Here is a 19800-nt window from a genome sequence, read left to right on the forward strand (position 1 = left end):
TAAATGGCATGATACATATGAATGTGCATATATGTAACACCCTGTTTAAGTCTACATTCTTGATGTTGTTTTTGTAATATTTTATTGGTAGTTAGCTCGGTAAAAAGCCTAAACTTGTGGTATACTTTGATATTACTTTTATCTAAACCCTGTTTTTGTCATGCTCTGCCAAGTCACCTATACCCATCCCCAAACCATGACTTGAATAGATCTCATAGTATTTCCGGTCATTGTTCTCTTATTAAAAAAACAAACAAACAAAAAAACCTCAGGCAGAACACAGGGGACTTTTAGGGCAGTGAAACTACGCCATATGATACTGTAATTGTGGATTCATGTCATTACAAATTTCTGCAAAACCACAGGATGTAAAGCACCATGAGGGAACCCTAATGTAAACTATGGACTTTGGGTGATAATGATGTGTTAATGTAGGTTCATCAGTTGTAACAAATGCACCACTTGGGTGGGGCATGTTGATAGTGGAGGAGGCTATGCATGTGTGGGGCTAGGGTGTTTATGAGATAGATATCTCCGTATTTTGTTCAGTTTTGCGTGAACCTAAAACTGCTTTTAAAAATGTTGATTATTAAGACAGAAAGAAATCTCAGTACTGTTGAGCCCAGTTTAAAAAGGCAAAATTGTCATATCTAGTTTAACAGTAATATTCTTCCTTTCCCATAAATCTGACTATATTCTCAGGGACTGGTAGTGCAATCAAAAGAGCAGTTTGATCCTCCCTTTCCATCCCTTCTTTTTGTAGCTCTTGCTGAAGAAGATCTGGGAGATGAAGGGAGGGCAGATGACTGTACATAACCTGATGTGCAATTACAATTCTTTCTTGGCTTCTTCAGTGAAGCCTGTCCTGCCACCCACAGGACAAGCTTCTGTGTGACAGACATCTAAATGCTGGTTCCCTTTTGGAGGACCTTCAGGGAGCCTGTTAGGGCTCTCTCACTGCATAGTGCCATGACATGGAAGATTTGCTCAGATTCCTTCTCTTTTAAAATTTCTTCAGCTGCCTTCTGCCCCTGTTAATATACATCATAGCTTTCCACACCTCATCCAGGAGACAGCTCTCTTGGAGATGGCTTAATGGCAAAATGTCTCAAGTGCAGCTACCTGCTGTAGTGTTTACTGATCCATGGGAAACTCACATAATCTAGCCATGCTAACCTGTGGGAAATCAGGCTTCTCCACTGCCTCCCCTTCCTCAACCCTACTATCTCTCTCCAGTTATCAAGTACTCTTGTACAAAAGCAGATCAAAATTTCATTGTTTAAGCACACACTATTCAATGAGCCCAATTGGCACATGGCTTTGTGTGCATGAAAGTGCCCATCCCTTTATAAAGAGTCTGGTTTGAGTCTTAGTTGCCTATTTTAGGGCAATAGTAAAAGTCCCATTCAAAAGCCTGTTATCCTTTAAAACTCAATGCATTTGATCTAATGCAAGCATTTCTTATTGTGTTCTGTGAAGAAAAACAATTCTCAACCTTGACTAAAAGCTGTAAGCTGCCTGCATTTATGTATTTATCCTGCAGGTTTTGAAAAAATTGAGTGTAATCAAAATCCCACTGGGAAAAAGTATGTCAAAAAGATTAATTAGAAGGAAAGCAAGAATGATGTCTTCTCCTGCCTTTGTGTTAAACATTCTTAGAAAACAAGCACTGAAATAAAAGAAGTAAAGATGCCTTTATATACTTTCGGCTGTAAATTTTATTAAGGTCTTGAAGAGAGTTCCTCTGAGTGTTTAAATAGCATTTACTGAAAACCATCTCCAACTTTCATGAGCAGAAACATACAATTGGTAGATATGTCGGGGTATTACTGAAAATGGAGTCAAAGGCCCCGTATAAAAAAGCTATCTATGGCTTTTCCTCTCTTCCAGGAAAGATGAATTGCCATGGTAACACTGCCATGAAATAATAGGTCAGGTTTTATCCTTCTGCCTCAGGCTTATTCTATTAGGTTTTACTTAGAAGTGGATGCCATTGTAAAATGAAGGTTTTTGGTATTTCAAAACTAAACATCATGACAAGAAAAATCTGATCAATAAAATCTGCTGGTATGAAAAGGATGGATAAAGGACAATCTGTAGGGTGTTAAACTGATTGAAGAACTATTTAGAGGCTGGTTTATTAGTACTCTTCCAAAATGTGGGCTTGTTTCACAGATGCTTGTATAACTGAATATGCATAAATGAAGCCAGGCTGACTGCACAAGATCAGTTGGGAAAAGTGGTTTGTAAATTTTATTTTAATGGAGGATTAACTGCTCTAAGGAAAAAGTTTCCATTTCATTCCAAATGAAACAAGAAAGCATAAAATATTTAAGCTTCCTATTTTTCTTACTATTTTTAAAAGACAAATTCAATACTGTTTTGTGCCTATTTATGGAAATTTCTAAAAATGCAACTTGGGAGCAAGTATTAATGACATTACACAAACAACATGGTGTGTAATAGTTGAAATTCTGTTGTTTCTGTTGTTTGGGGGAGTTGTGTCTCAGTATATGCATCATGACTTTACATTTTTCTGGAACAGTATCTCAATCATTTTGGGATGAAATCCCAACAGAAACTATTATATAATTTTTGTCATATCAAGCAACATTGCTCTGTCCTTCTAATAGGACATATATTAGAATAAGAAAGAAATAGATAGATATCTAGTTTTTAAAGTAACAAGATATATCAAACCAACTTTTTTGAAGAGTTTCATTTAATTTAATGTAAGTTGAATGTAGAACATGGTAGTGGATTTTAGCATAACATCTTTCCTGAATTCACACAGTGAGACTATGTTTGACTTCTCCATAGACCACCTTGAATTTTCTGTAGCTTTTTGTTCTGTAAAGTACTAACAGTGTGTGTGGGTAGCTCTGAGATTTATATTGCCTTCAGTCTGATCATGAAGATTGCAAAGTGGGGTCAGTGACTGTGCTAGTTTCCTAGGGCTGCTATAACAAAGAGGCACAAACTGGGTGGCTTAACACAGCAGAAATTTATTGTCTCACAGTTCCAGAGGCTGGAAGTTCTAAATTAAGGTGTCAGCAGTGCCATGCTGTCTCTGAAGGCTCTAGGGGAGAATCCAATTCTTGGCAGTCCTTGTCTTATAGATTCATCAGGCCAGTCTCTGCCTCTGCCTTTACATGGCTTTCTCCTTTGAGTGTTATGTCTCTAAAGTGTTATGTATATAAAGATTAGGGCCCATTTTAATCCGAAGTGACCTACCCATTGGGTACAGGGTATACTGCTCGGGTGATGGGTACACCAAAATCTCAGAAATAACCACTGAACAACTTAATTCATGTAACCAAACACCACCTGTTTCCCAAAAACCTATTGAAATAATTTTAAAAAAGAAGACCTCATTTAATTTGGTTATATCTGCAATGACCGTTTTTCTAAATAAAGTCACCTTCATAGGTTCTGGGGTGAGGAATTCAGTGTGTATTTCTGGGGGACACAATACAACCCACAGCAGAAACTGAATTGAGGGACTTTGACACTAAATAAATTGTCTCTATTACAATTTTAAATTGCTATGCTGTCTAGTTCTTTAGGGAAATAAATGGTGATATTATTTGAGTTATGTTTCATTACTAATGGTTACTCTCATTTTCCCTTTCCCTTCAACTTTAAATTTTTGTAGATATATAGAGAATATCATATTCCTAATGAAATGCTCTCAATGTGTAGAATTTTAAAATGTACAAATATTTTTAGAATAGGTAAAATAAGTTTAATATATACCTATCACAGTTCCTAACTTGTAATAGGTGTTCACTAAATGTTTATTGAATGAATCAATCAGTGTTAACATTAAACTATACTGAGCATAATTTAATCTGTCTTTAATGATTCAAAACAATTTCTTTGGGCAAAAGGTAACTAGGTATGAATTAAGAGATCCCCACTTGCCTGAGTGCTCAATGACTAAGTATTTATTCTATTTCACTTCTTTATGTCCATTTGGAAACTCATTAGGTTTTTTGTCTTGGATTACACTGTTCCCAGCCCCCATTTCTTTTGACTTCCCCTTTCAGGTTATCATATATTCTTTTCTATAGCTTAATTAAACTCTTTTGCTGAACAATTAACACCAGTGTGTTTTGATTTGGTTTCTCCACCTATAAAATGGTCTACTTTATCATGTATCAGGATTGTCTGTCCTTTGATCTATTTTTCTCTGTCTAGGTATCCAATAAATGTATTTTGATTGTGGTTACATTATTTGAGTTACATTTCTTTACTAATGGTTACTCCCATTTTCCCTTTAATTGAATACAAAGAGAAGTAACCACTAAAACAAAAAACAAATTACAGTACAACTCCTACCTTACAAATGACTGCTATTTCCTCAATTTTAAAACTGAATGTTATTTCTGCATGACCTTAGAAGGTTTTAAGAATTCAGTACATACAGTTTTAAAAAAGAAAGATTTCATTAGAAAAACATTCTAAGGCAGAAACAAAGAGTGCCAAAATTCAAACCAAAAAAGTTTTAAGCTACTACTTATCAAGCTTTGAATGTTTTCCATTTTATAGTTTTTTTTTTGAGAGATATTCAAGTATTTGTTAATCAAACTTGCCATTAATGCCAAAATTCCCCTAAAAACATGATTAGGAAATCAAAATATTTAAGCTAACTGAAATGATTTTTTTTTCAAAAAAGAAAGAGGAAAATGAAAGCTGTATCACTCATGGAAGAAAGTTTTTATTTTTTAATTGCATTTTTGTCCCTCATTTTCTCTCTGATATTTCCAGTTGTGTTTTTCAGTCACGAGAAGCCTACATTTATGGAAAATCAGCAAGTATGCCCAGTTATTAGCGTCAGCTAGGAAGAGGAACAACACAAAGCCAGGATTTTGAGCCAGCTTCCTGGGCAAATTGGGAAGAGATACCATTTTAGTCAGTTACCTGAGACTATTCAAGTTTAATTACATTAGTGGCACTTGACATTATAAAATGTTTTTTTCTTTCAGATATAACCTTCTTCCATCGTTAGTAAATGTCAATTATAATGAAGTGTTTTTCCCACTTCCTTTTTTTCCTGATATAATGGAAGAAAATGCTAATGAGTTTATAATCCTGAAATTGTTTTCAAAGCCAAAACAAAGTCAACTTGGTGTCTGTTTATTAGCTTAATTTTATTCTTCATATTTGGAGAATAAATTTTCTCATTTTATTTCTTACTATATTTTCCCTACTTAGTGCAATTTCTTATTCTCCCTGAGAGCTTTTAAATGATAAATATTACCAATTAGATCGTATTTCTGGGTTCAAATCAGAATGATGTTGAAGATCTTGCCCCTTGCTGTGACTTAAGTACTATCTGAAAGCTTCTACTTTTTTTTTTCTTAAAAGCTGGTTTTTCCCTCTCTCTTTTTTGATTTTGATACATAATGGCTATTCAACCCGTGGTTTCTAACAGTTTCTTGTAACATTTCAATCAGAATATAATGGTGACTTGATTTCTTCTCTCTGAAAGACTAAATATATCCACAATATGAAATTGATGCATTTTATAACAAATAACAAATTTCTTTACTGTCAAAATGAAATTAACATCTTATGAAAAGGGGACACCATCACTGGAAGAGGTCAAGAAGGAAGAGAGAGATAAAGTCAGTTTTCCAACACAACATTATTCAGTGTCTGTGCTGAAAACATGCTTGACAGAAAAGGTCTGGGTCACCTTTTAGCAGTGTCTTGGTATACTGGTTGTTTTCCCCTGCTGAGAAATTAGGGGGAAGCTGTCTACTGTAGTGCAGAGAAGGCAGCAGGTGTGGGGTCCCAACCTGTAAGAATGCTATGTAATCAATGCCAAAAAAAAAAAAGCGTGACCAAGAGAAAAAGAAAGCCATTTAAAGTTACTTTACAGTAGGCAAAATAAAAATGGTAAATTACATTTATAGATAATATGTTCTGGAAAATATGAACCCAAGCCAAATGTGGGAAAATTTTAAAATAGACTGACTAGTTATAAGGGGTTATGCTCCCCAGAAAGCTTACACATATCACAAAAGCTTTGCTTATACTTTTCATTTTAAACAGTCTTTGGAAGTTTGGTTCTGGCATTTTATCCATGTTGTCTAACTTTCTTCTTTGTTTCACAGTTGGATATACTGCTGACTGAATTAAATCCAATGAATATACAAGAATATCCAAATAAGTTCAAGATTTGCTTCTTTCTGCCTAATTTGTATATTTGTCCCAATGAGATACACTTTACGACATCTATGTTTATCCCTAGCATCTACATTTTTATTTTAAAATATTTATAAAATAGTAAGCAAAGTACAATAAAATATTCAAATAGTGGCCAAGTAATTTCTATGATATAGTCATGCAATTATGCAACATTGCATTTTTATTATTATGGCTGGGATTCAACTCTTAAATTCATTAACCATTTATTTACCTTTTTAATAATTTTTACTATTAGAATATTTAACTTTTTTAGTGATTTCTTAGCACCATTTTACGTATTAAATATATTAACCTTTGGTCTCTCTGGTCTAATGCAAATATACTTCCCAGTTTATCATTTGATGTTCTGTCATTTTAATTTTACTTTCTTTATATTCAAGGGATCGACAGATTTTCATGTGGTGAAATCTTTACTTTCTTTTTTCTTTTCTGCCATTGATAGTATGTTCTGAAAGATCTTCCTCACCTGTTTTACATTATTTCTGCTATTTTGAGTACTATAATCTGTTTTCATCCTACTTTTGAAACTTTATTTTCTGTAAAATTACCAGATAAATACCTTGTAATCAGGCCAGTCTTACCCCGATCCAAGAGTAGAATATAATTGTTGGCTTCACAAAAATTCACACTCTTAGCTAATTTTCAGTTCCATTTTATACCCTACATTCTTCCAGAATAATTCACTGATTCCCAGCCTCCTTTGATCACTCTTCTCTAAACTTTCAGGAGCCAAATAGGATATAACACACAAATTGGGAAAGAGTTGTAGGCAATCTTTAGTTTCACACTGCTGTTCATGGTGGGGTGTAAGCATCTAAGCAGGTACACACCTATGGGTGAAGAACAGCAAATTCAACATGAGCCCTTCCCAGTAGTGACCTTATGAGACATTAATTTCATTTTGTTAGTAAAGGGAGCTGTTCCTGTGTGCAACACATTAGTTTTGCCATCAAGGCCTGTTAAATCTTAGGGGTAGCTGGGATGCACTCTGCATCCAAAGGAGGCATCTCTGGGATAAGAGAGTCCAGATTGATGTCAGAAAGAAGATAATATTTCTGTTCAAAGTGCTAAGCATCTAAAGAGTACCAGGAAAGAGAAGTTAGATACCAGTCTCCAGGGAAAGTGGCGAAGAGAGAAACTGAAGAGTATTTGAGTTATAAGTGATGCCCCAGGTCCTGAGGAGGGAGTTTGAATTGAGGAACAATTACTCTAATTACACTATAAGGTATATGTGATATATACAGGTCCATTTTGGTGATGTATCTGCCTCTGATTCCCAAATTTAACTGTTATATGCCATCTCTCTTTTGCAAGTGTCAAACTTCTGTACTTGTAAGCTGCTGTCTTTATCTTGTATTAGCCTTGCTGTCTCACATCTAAGTAATAAAAGCTAGTATTTGCCATTCATTGACCAATTTTTGTGTGCTGCTCTCTGTGGGAAGCACTTTACATGAATTACTTCATGGAACCCTGACAAGCATGCTAAATGTTAGAGGGATTTGGTTTACAGAGGTTCAGTAACTTGGCCACATTCCTCAGCTATCTAATGGGAGAGAAGTACCTCAAATCTGGATCTGTCTGACTCAAACATACATACAAAGCAGGTATTTTTATTCCCATTTTACAGTTAAATAAACTGAGACTGAATTGCAAGCTTCTTAAAAGCAGGAACCTTTTTATAATCTTCCTTTTTTCCCCACAGTGGCTTGTACTTAGTAGATAGACGAATGCATAGTGGTGGAGCTAATATACTCCTCTGATCTTAAACTGCAATAAAAAGCTCAGATTTTAAATAAATATGATCTATCTTTTTATTTTTTTTTCTATAGTCAGATGCCGCCTAATGAAAGTAAAGCGGTACTTTACTTTCATTAAGGTACTTTGAGCGGGTTCTTTACCAAAAAAAGGAATTTTTCAGAATATTGCAGAACTGCCATATAAAAATCATTAGGACATAAAAGTGGCTTAAAAGAAGTAGCAACTTATCCTAGATCACAAAGAAAAGAATAGAAACAAAGAAACAAATAAAAAAAAACCCTCTGCACTTTAACTCCATCCTCCCACATTCTGACTTTGTGTTATTACAATTTACATATATTTATATTGCCTTTCTCTTAACAGGTTGCTGTAACTACCGTTGTTTTGATAGATTTGTCTTTTGGGCTTCATACTAGAGTTATGAGGGGATTGCCACCACAATTATACAGTATTGTCGGTTTGTCTATGCACTTAATTTTACTAGTGGGTTTTATACCCTTAAGTGTCTTCTTTTTGCATATTAATGGAGTTTTTTTCAAATTGAAGAACTCCCTTTAACATTTGTAGATGGGTCTGGTGGTGGTGAATTTTCTCAGCTTTTGTTTGCCTGAGAAAGACTTCATCTCCTTCATAGATAAAGGATATTTTTGCTGGTTACGGTATTCTTGGATGGCAGGTTTTTTCAGCACTTTGAAAATGCAGTCCCACTCTCTCCTGGCCTTTATGGTTTTCATTGAGAAGCCTGTTGTCAGACAAATTGGAGCTCCTTTATATGTTATTTGCTTCTTTGTACTTTCTGCTTTTAGGATTCTCCATTTGTCCTTGACCTTTGAGAGTTTGACTATTATAAGCCTTGGGGTAGTCTTACTTGGGTCAAATCTGTTTGGTATTCCCTGACCTTGCTACATCTGGTTATTTATCTCTTTCTCAAGCTTTGTAAAGTTTTCTCTTATTATTTCTTTAAATAAGCTTTCTATCCCTTGCTCCTGCTCAGCTCTTTTGAACACCAATAATTTTTAAATTTGGTCATAGGAAGTACAAATATAGAGTTTGGTAGAAGAAATAAGATGTAGTGTTTGATAACTCAGTAGGGTGACTATAATTTACAATAATCTATTGTATATTTTAAAGTAGCTAGGAATGAATAATTTGAATGTTTCTGCATAAAGAAAAGACAAATATTTAAAGTGTTGAATATCTTAATTATACTGATTTGGTCTTTACAAATTATATAAATATATTAAATTATTACATGTACCCTGAAAATATCTACATCTATTATGTATCAGTAAAAAAATCATTTTTAAAAATCATTACGGGAAACAAGACTAAAAAAGACAGCTATACACAACAAGTACATTTTAGACTCTATTGTGACTCTTTTGGAATTACTAATCACTTCCTAAAAATGTATTGCCTTATTTCTGAGACATTATCATTTTTTTTTATTCTTTAGGACACAGCAGGTCAGGAAAGATACAGGACTATCACCACAGCCTATTATCGTGGAGCCATGGGCTTTATTTTAATGTATGACATTACAAATGAAGAATCCTTCAATGCAGTACAAGATTGGTAAGTCAGAGCAAATACTCTTATTACTGATAATGATGGTTCTCCAGTCAACTCTGTCTTTCTCCCCAAAACAGTGACCATACTGCAATGTAATATATGTGTTTACATTCTACTGCAGTCCCGCTTGTGCTTCATTTAAAAAAAAATGCTGTTTTTGCACAGAAGCATTATTTAGGGATTGATAAGAAGTCATTCTGATGATTTTTCTGCATTTTGTTCATTCCAGTGCTTTGCATTTTGTCATCGTTGCTTCCATGGAAACTAGTGCATTGCTTTTGATTTTTTAAAATATAAATAACGAATGGTTTGGAAGTTTACTGATCTAAAATAGGGATCTAGAAACTATGGCTCGCGCACCAAATCTGGCCCACTGCTTGTTTAGTAAATCAACTTTTATTAGAATACACTCCCTTCATTGTTGTCTTTGACTGCCTTAACACCACCACAGCAGTTAAGTAGTTGCAACAGAAACCATATTGCTGGTAAAGGCTAGAATATTTTCGATCTGGCCATTTATGAAAAAAATTTATGGACCCCTTATCCAAAAGATTTGTTAAACAGGTTATTTAAACTGAAAAATTTTGAAGGACTGAGATAAAGGATAAGAAAAAACCAAAACTTTTTCTGACTCATAGCTGCATCAAACTATCTGAAAATACTTCTGATCCTGATGAGTGTTTACAGTGCCAGGTTATTCCTATGGCTACAGTATCCTTCATTGTATCCCACCAGGACCTTGAGAGGAGACACTGAAAAGCCAATGAGAATGGTCATGAGCTTAAGCACAGGGCTAAAGAGGACAGTTTTTCTGTGGAAAGAGCGAGGATCTAGGTAGGGCTTTGTGTGACATTAGGAAGGAAATGGAGCTCCCAAAATGGAGTTCCCACTGGTGGTGGCTAGGACTGACTGAAGAAATACCACACTTTAACTGTAAATATAATCACATATTATCTTATGTAAGGAAAACTTTGACAATACATAGGCAAAACAGACAGCATTCTTTTTTTGTTTGTTTTCTATGATATTATCCAAAATGATTTTTATGTGTATATCAGTTCGGTGAGGGTCAGATGCTATTAAAAATATTTCCATTTGCTTTTGTTTTTTTCTTTTCAATTTTAATTGTTCATCTAGGAAGACTTTTATTTACACACACACACACACACACAGTTACAATGCAAGAAATAATACTATTGGCAATAGCAATTCAAAAGAGAAATACAGGGTTATAAACTAAAAAAGACAAGTTTAAAATGTATAAGAAAACATAAGTATCTTCCACTGAGGAATGCAGAAGAAAGCTTAAGTAACTATTCTTTTTAGTAAACTGAATATTGTAAAAATGCCAGTTTTTCTCAAATTAATTTACAAACTCAAGGCAATCTCAGTTAAATACAGCAGATTTTGTACAAAATGAAATGAAATAGAAAATCCAGAGACAGGCATAAATCTATATGAGGATATATAGTTTATGATAAAAGTAGCATTCAAGTTAATGACAAAAAGGTTGGTTCAATTAAGTGTTATGATATCTAGTTAATTGCCACATATAGCCTGAAACACATATTGCTATGTAATATGGTAATTTTAACCTTGACTACTTCCTGTCTTAAAATTTTGAGATCCAGGGATCTCAGGCCAGCAGTGCTATTATAAGTTTTCCAAAAGAACAAGATCTTAAAAACATGGAAGACCTCTGCCCAAAATTCCTGCCTCATCAATGCCTGCTGAATTAGTTAAAACTTCCTCAGCCTGACTTTCAGACATACCACATAATGGTGCCACTATATCTTCATGGCTTCATCTCTTACTATTCTAGAAGCAAACTAAACCATTCATTGTTTCTGAAGCCCAGCTTAATCTTTCCAACATTTGTGCTTCTTTTCTTCTATCCTTTTTTTCTCTGCTTTGCATGTCTCTTTCCTCAATCTGCTACTCCATCTGCCCCAAGGCATATAGATTTGTCAAAAACCAACAAAAGCCTCTTCTAGAAACAAACCCTTACCTACTTTTTTTCATCCGAAATTAGATGATCACTTGATTTATGAGGGTTTTTTAATTCATTCAACAAGCACTTATTGAGCACCTAACTTTGACAGCCAATCTGTCAGACATAGCGTTTAGTACCTGTGCCAGCATTTACTATCTTAGTTAATAGATCCACCATCACCCAGTTATGAGCACTGTCTTTTATTTCTTCCTCATTTACAAATAGAATCTCATTGAACACCAAGTCCAATCATTTTGACTTTCTAAATGCCTGTCCAATCTATTGCTCTTTTTTCTTCCTATTGCCAATGTCTTAATCCAAACCATTCATTTAGGAGTCTTTTATCTTGTCTCCTTATCTTCAGGTTCCACCCTCTACAGGTGATCCATCTTATTGCCATCAGAGCTGCATAAGTGAACCTTAGTACATCTCGGGCCTTAACAGTAAAACTTCCAGTAATATCTTGTTATGTACAGTAGTGATTCTGGGAGCACATGTTAATCACCTGTAGAGCTCTGACAACATATACAAGCCCAGGCTCCACTCTGGATCTACTAAATCAAATCTCCCATGAGATACACGGACATATGAATTTTTCAAGGCTCCACAGGTGATTCTGAAGCCCATATCTGGTTAAGACCATTGATTTATAATGAAATCCAAACTCACTAACATAGTGGACAGTGCAACCTCCAGGAATCTATTTCACGGACATCATCTCCTACCACTCTTTTCCATACGCTCTATGTTTCATCTAAACAGAAATTTTCTCAGTTTACCTAAACTCCATCCTTTTACTACCTCTGTTTCTCTGCCTGAAATACTTTCTCTGTTATCTTTAAAAAGTCTATTTACTTTTCAAGGCTATCTCCTTTACAAAGCTTTAAAAGATATCTCTACCCCTTTTCCTACCTGCTCCCACCTTTATTCACAGCAGACAATACTATCCACACCCTCGTCTCTGCACCCACACTACCCTGGCACTTTCTGCAGATCATGTAATACCTAGCGGACTCTGCTATTATTTCATTATATTTTCATTAATCATTTTTCCCCATTACAGAATACAATACAATACAATACAATACAATACAATACAATACAATACAGTACAGTACAGTACAATACAATACAATACAATATATGCACTCTTATTTTTTCTCATTTCTTTATCGTGGTAAAATATATATAACATAAAATTTACTGTCTTAACCATTTTTTTCTGTATATAGTTCAGTAGTATTAAATACATTCAACCATCACCACCATCCAGCTCCAGAATTCTTATCATCTTGCAAAACTTATATTTAAACGGTAACTCCCCATCACTCTCTCCCTGCACCCCTCAGCAAACACCAACCTGCTTTCTGTCTCTACGATTTTAACTACTTTAAGTAGCTCATATAAGTGGAATCATGCAGTATTTGTCTTTTAGTGACTGGCTTATTTTACTTAACATACTGCCCTTTCATCCATATTGTAGCATGTCAGAATGTCCTTCCATTTTATATTTTATTATATATAATAAAATATACATTATATATAACTTATATGTTACATATAATAAAATATACATACACACATACACACAATATATGTTACATAATGTACATTGCGGGTGTATGTGTATATATACACACAAAAAATATTGTATTTTATATTTATATTTATATTATATATACACATATACATATATGTATATTTATATTATATATACACATATACATATATGTATATTTATATTATATATATACACATACATATACTATATGTATGTTTATATTATATATACACACATATACATATACTATATGTATATTTATATTATCTATATACACATATACATATACTATATTAATCCAATATATATTTTGAATGGATGATCTAAAGTACTAAACAGAATTACATTCTGATTTGCCAGCAAAAAATATAGAAATTACTTCAAACTGACATAGCCAGGAATTAATGATTCTATTCTTCCTCTCAACAATAGATTTAAGATTGTGTGTGTATTGCTGCTATGGCACCAATTATATTTATCTTTTTGTTTTTCTTAGGTGTATGCTTGTCTTAAGTTCCTACTAGATTAGAAACTATTTGTAGGGAAAGACTATCTTATTTATCTGTATTTCCTGTTTGACGTAATAACTAGCACAAAATGGATATTTTAAAAATTATTATTAATTTCAAAAGTAAAAAAAATCAGAAATCTTAAGAAATGTTTAAGGAATAAGAACAGAATTGTATAATAAAAGAAAAAACCCCTTTGGGGCAAACCATTCCAGCGCAGCTACTAAAGCCTGCTCTACATGTACGGTATAATTGAATGGCGGTTGTGGGTGAGGAAGCTTGCTGATATTCAGTGATGGCCTTCTACAACAGGAAATAAGGTATTCTGAAAGAAATAAGGACAAAGAAACACATTCTTTAAATTACTGGTCTCCAAGTGCTGATCTTAAGTGTATAAAAAAATACAGAAAAACATATTTAGCAAAAAGAAAAATTAATTAAAGCTGAGCTGCAGCTAAAGTTTCAGCTACTCTTCCCAACAAAATGCACTTTGATTATACAGAAAGAAAAAAAGCTTGCTGACTGTGATTTCTCTAAAATCCTAAAACTGTCTTACTATATAGGAAGAAGTAAAGTTCCCTTTTCAAAAAACATTTTATTACACACAAATTCTGGTCTGTTAAGGAGAAGGCAAGTGTATTAGTCTGTTCTCAAGCTGATAATAAAGACAGCCAAGACTGGGTAATTTATAAACGGAAAGAGGTTTAATTGACTCACGGTTCCACATGGCCAAGGAGGCCTCACAGTCATGGCAGAAGGTGAAGGAAGAGCAAAAACACATCTTACATGGCAGCAGGCAAGAGAGCATGTTCAGGGGAACTGCCCTTTATAAAACCATCAGATCTCATGAGACTTATTCACTATCATAAGAACAGCATGGGAAAAAACCCGCCCCGTGATTCAGTTACCTCCCACTAGGTTCCTCCCATGACACGTGGGAATTATTACAATTCAAGGTGAGATTTGGGTGGAGACACAGCCAAACCATATCAGCAAGCATAGAGATTTAGAGAGAGTAGCAAGCAGCAAGCTAACAGATTATTTTGAGGAAATGGAAGCTATCTCTTTTTTGAGAACACGTTAGACTGTACTTTGAATTTTCCAGTGGAATTTTATTTAAGGAGTTAAATTATCCTCTTTGGCCAAATTCCCCAGTTCTATAAAATTAATACCAAATTAAGCTCACTGTAAGCCTATTTAGAATTTATGTAGAATCTATAAATTTTCAAAAAGAATGTGAGAAGCTCAACACAAAAAAATGCATACACTGTGGTTAGTAAAATATGAGTAGAAAGTAACTCCTAAGAATCAGGATGATGGCTGTAGCTGTCATTCCCTTGAAACAGAGAAGACAAAGCTTTATGTGCTAATAGTTTATTGGGACGTATGGGGCCTGGAAGCAGTAATGAGGAGAAAAGGGAGCATCAGGGAAGAGAGAGAACAAACATGGAGGGAGTTGGGATTTGCAAACTGATCTCTACTTGGTAGCAAGTATAACTGACCATTGATCTCACAGGAATGTCTTCAGAGGTGCCTTATGAATAATGCATCTCAGGACAGACTATCTGGTAGAAGGAAGGAAGAACTGACCCATTAGTTTTTCTCTTCTATTGGTCTGATGTTCACTTCTGGGACTTTAACTCTTCCACACTTCCCAGTTACACATATATGGGTGTGACTCATGGCTCAGCAGCAGCAGGGAAACTTCAGTGTGGGAGGCAAGGGGTCTGTGGCATTGGCCTGAGATGAGCTGCTTTGGGCTGTGCCCATGTCGTGATAACACAGGTAATAGTCCAGAAGAGCCCTTGCAGAAGTGGTTAGCAGAAGGAATGAACAAGTGACCAAGAGCCCTTCAGACAGGTGAGTCCAGGAAGATCTGAGGGGTTGCATAAAAGGTGTCTTATAGAGAATTTTAAAGCTTATGAAAATCCAAAGGGTCAAACGGTTATTGTGCTTGAAATACAATTTGGTTATGAGATTGCTGAAAACCAAGGTAATAACCAAGGCCAAAATTTTTTTTATTTTATTTATTAAACATGATATATTATATAGCTCTCATTATAGGAAAGGAGAAAAAACATATCAATCTTACAGGGCAATAAGAAGCTTCAAAAAAGTTTTTGTTGAATTTGGATGGAAATGCTTTTTATTTGGGGCACATTGGGTTTATGTTAACAATAGCTTTTATAACTAGTACTAAAAAGGCCATGAGACTCGTTTTTTTCTTTCTTAAAGAAGACAGAATATTTGAGCACCTTCAGTGAAGACCTCTATGAGTGGCTGGGCAAATATAATCCACGCACGTAGAGTTCTTGTGGTCTCAAATGATCCAAGAACTGAATGGTAACCACTCAGGGGAATGAATGGATTACATGCTTCCTACACTATCTTCTCTAAATGTCGTTTTGTACTTTATGCCTTTGATAGGAGCTGGATAGGCAGTTTGATATGTAAAGTTATGCTCTCTGAGGAAGACCTCAGGAGCTCATATTCCATCAAATATTTTGGAAACCAGATGCTGACCTTATATTAATATATTTGCTCAATTCTTTCTAGTTTCTGAACTTCTTTCAGTCCCTTGAACTTCTCATACCTCTGGGTCTCTCTTCCCCTGGGCTCTGCCTTTCATAACAAACCATATTCCTCCAACCTTCACCCAGATCAAGCTAATTTATTGTCATCATTCAGATTTTAGCTAGATTCTCATTTCTTCTGAGAAGCTTTTCTTAATCCCAGAGTAGGTTAGTTGCTTATGTAGTGAGCTCTAGAAACAATACTACCCAGTATATCTTACAACGTATAAAACTGCTTATTTGGTTGTCTTTTTTCCTGCTGGATTCTAACTTCCTCGAAGATAAAGAGTCTGTTTATCTTCCCCACTTTTACATCCCAGTGCCTACTCTAGTGCCTGGCACTTAGTGGCTGCTCAATATTCATGGAATGAGTGAGTAAAACTACATAGAAAACGCAGACCTAGTGAGGTTATCTTAATTAATTGGAGTGTTTTATAAAAATCACAGGGATTTAGATGGCTATAAACAATCACACTGGAAGCTGCAACGATGTTTACGATGTGCTTCAGACTTGTCCATGTGGTAAAAATGTGTGTCATCATGGTCCTTAACTAGGCTAATTTGCCAGATATCTATTTGCTTACATCTGCAGTTTGTTAAGGAGCTTAGAGTTGTAGAGGCAAAGGCAGCAAGCTAGTGGCTCCATGGTTTTTGGAAAATAAAGGCTACTTCTTTTTTAAAAACACAGTATTCTGTGTCTGGATCCCCCATCAGAGTTTGATTTAAGAAATAAATTAATGAATGATTTATTAAAGAGGTAGGTCCTAAATAGGCTTAAGTAAGTATAAAATACCAGATCACGGCTGAAAACTTCACTTCCTTCGAAGTGTTTCTCAAATGGGTTGTGACCAGAGAGTTTACTGGGTTTCAGTTAGAACGTGATCTCAAGTACCTGGCCAGGCTCTTTCTAGCACTGTGGCTCAGGGTCTGCACCTATTGCAGTGCATTTGAACTTGATTTAAAATCTTCTCCATCCCCGATGTTAACATCTTTCTGTTCTAAGTCTGGCATGGCCACAGGCTGCTGTATTTCCTGTAGAAGAATATCGTTGGCTTATCTCCCCCTCTCTTATTTATTTACATTGTGCTTTTTATGATACAATGAGGAACTATAAATATAGAGGTTTTTTAAGAGCAGGAAATCTGGTAAGCAGATTGATTTTTTTTTTACAAAATCAGAGGCTGAGGATGAAAGTCTAACACTCTCTTCCTATCAGTTTTAAATAATTCATTTCTGTGACGTTCAGGGTACCACTGCAGATATGCTGAAACTAGAATGAAATTTCACCTTCAAATGTTCCCTTCTGCAGTTTTGTTCTTTTTCTTTCCCCTCCAAAACTACATAATGGTCTTAAATTAAGGTTACTTCATGTTAAACATGGAAGTTTTCCTGCCAATAACAACTAAGATGTGAGGAGCAATTGCTATGCGTCTGTTCAGAGCTTTCTAATCTGGCTCAAGGCTCCTATCAACTAAAGGTCAGTTCTGTGTCACAGCTCAGAGGGGGCAGTGGTGGGATGAGAGCACAGAATTCTGCCCCTAGACTCTCCACCACCCTACACTGGACCACAGGGAGTCTCTTCTTTCTCCCTGGATGTTAATGATACATTTCTTATTGCTGGTCGGACCCAACCATAAAACATTATTTTTGTGCAGATAACCCAACTTAAACTCAAATTTATATTTAGAAGATAGAGGGCTCCTAATCCTCAGCCCCTTCAAAAACAAAAACTCAGAACACCCTGTTTCCTCCATTGTCTTTGCATCTCAATAAATGACATCTCTATCTTTCTGGCTTATCAGGCTAAAATCTTCGGAGTTAATCTTAACTCCTCGTTTTCTCAGACTGCACATCCAGTTCTTCAAAAAATACTGTTACATCTTGGGTCTGATTTCAAAACACAATCTATTCCCATTATCCATGGCAGTTATGCCCTATAAAGGTGCCACAGACACTGAATTAGCAAATACTGAATTATTGTCCCAGAAGGGAATTACAGGGCTGTTGTCCTGCAAGCCTCCATCACATTTTGCCGACTAATTAATACATAACTATGTTTTGTCTGATTTTCTACAGAAATATACCTTATTTACTATATACAGTTGATTCATTAACATTGAACTCAGGACCAACTATTCTCTGACTCATGCCAGAAAGGTGCTTGTCTAACCCATGTTTATCCTATGCGAGGCCCATCACAGTTTTCCTGTGCCAGGAACAGCAGACAGCACCTCAGCACTCTACTTGAGGGCTATTTAAAGCAGCAAAGTGACCTACAACGAGCACAAAAATACGAAAAGCATGGCACTAAACACACTGTGAAAGGGCACTTGTTTACAGTGTGAGCAGGGCCTTGTTCGGCCTTAGCTGGAACATGTGTGTCAGACAATTCAGATTTCTCACTGCTCTGAGCATGTCTGCAACTATCCATGAAAGCATCACGGGTGCTGATTTTGAGGTTACGAATCAATTTTAGCAAGCAGGTGAATTTGCAAATTTGGAATTTGTGAGTAATGAGGACAAACTGTAGAATTATAATTCCCACCATTTTTCACCACGTCTACTGCATATTAGTTTGCTAGGGTTGTTGTAGCAAAATGCCACCAACTGGGTAGACTCAACAGCAGAAATATACTATCTCACAGTTCTGAAGGCTAGAAGTCCCCAAAGTGTCCACAAGATTGATTCTTTTTTTTTTTTGAGGCGGAGTCTCGCTTTCTTGCCCAAGCTGGAGTGCAGTGGCGCGATCTCCACTCACTGCAAGCTCCGCCTCCTGGGTTCACGCCATTCTCCTGCCTCAGCCTCCCAAGTAGCTGGGACCACAGGCCCCTGCCACCACGCCCGGCTAATTTTTTGTATTTTTAGTAGAGACGGGGTTTCACTGTGTTAGCCAGGATGGTCTCGATCTCCTGACCTCATGATCCGCCCGCTTCGGCCTCCCAAAGTGCTGGGATTACAGGCATGAGCCACGGCGCCCGGCCAAGATTGATTCTTTCTGAGGGTTCTGAGGGAAAACTGTTCTGGGACTCTCTTCTAGCTTCTGGTAGCCTCAAGCAGTCCTTGGCTTGTAGAGTGCATTCTTCTTTTGTCTTTGAGGGAGGATAAGTAAGATTAGGAGGGCCTACTGACTTACCCCCTTGGGAAGCCCGGTGGGCCCCTTTCTCAGCAGGCTCCACACCTCTTGCACTCTCGTGCATCAGCACCTAACTCTTTTGCAAGGTAAGCAGTCCTAGAGGATCCCAGCAGACTGCCAGATTGTTATACATTCCTAATACCCAGTACAGCAAAGAGAACAAAAGCCCCTTATTCCTGATAGAGCTTTCCCAATCTCCAGCCAATCAGCACCGAAAGCCCAGGAAACTATTAGCTACAAATTCCTGCCTTGTGAGAGCCAGGGGCTTCTCTGGGGTCCTGCATGTACACCTAGGCTCTTCATCAACAATTTTTGAAGTTTCATGTTTCTATAGGAATTTACCATTTTTAGCTAAGTTTTCAAATGTGTTAGCACATAGCCCTTTGTAATCTGCGCCCTGTCCCTCCTGCTTTCCTTCAGCTCCTGCAGCATTGCACCATTCCTAGCCACTACCTTAACAGCATGCAGGGCCCCATGGTCTAGGC

The 19800-nt window shown here is 36.1% G+C and overlaps 1 protein-coding gene across 2 annotated transcripts in view; it reads left to right on the forward strand.

The window, feature by feature from the left end:
• The window catches only part of RAB3C (RAB3C, member RAS oncogene family), a 308321-nt gene that overhangs the window by 147946 nt on the left and 140575 nt on the right, over nucleotides 1-19800 (forward strand). For both annotated transcript variants that reach the window (XM_032144591.1, XM_032144590.2), the window contains exon 3: nucleotides 9431-9549. In XM_032144591.1, coding sequence (XP_032000482.1) covers nucleotides 9431-9549 — 119 coding nt within the window. The remainder of the gene's footprint in view (nucleotides 1-9430; nucleotides 9550-19800) is intronic.

This window comes from Hylobates moloch, unplaced genomic scaffold (assembly GCF_009828535.3).
Source record: "Hylobates moloch isolate HMO894 unplaced genomic scaffold, HMol_V3 SCAFFOLD_23, whole genome shotgun sequence".
NCBI lineage: Eukaryota > Metazoa > Chordata > Mammalia > Primates > Hylobatidae > Hylobates > Hylobates moloch.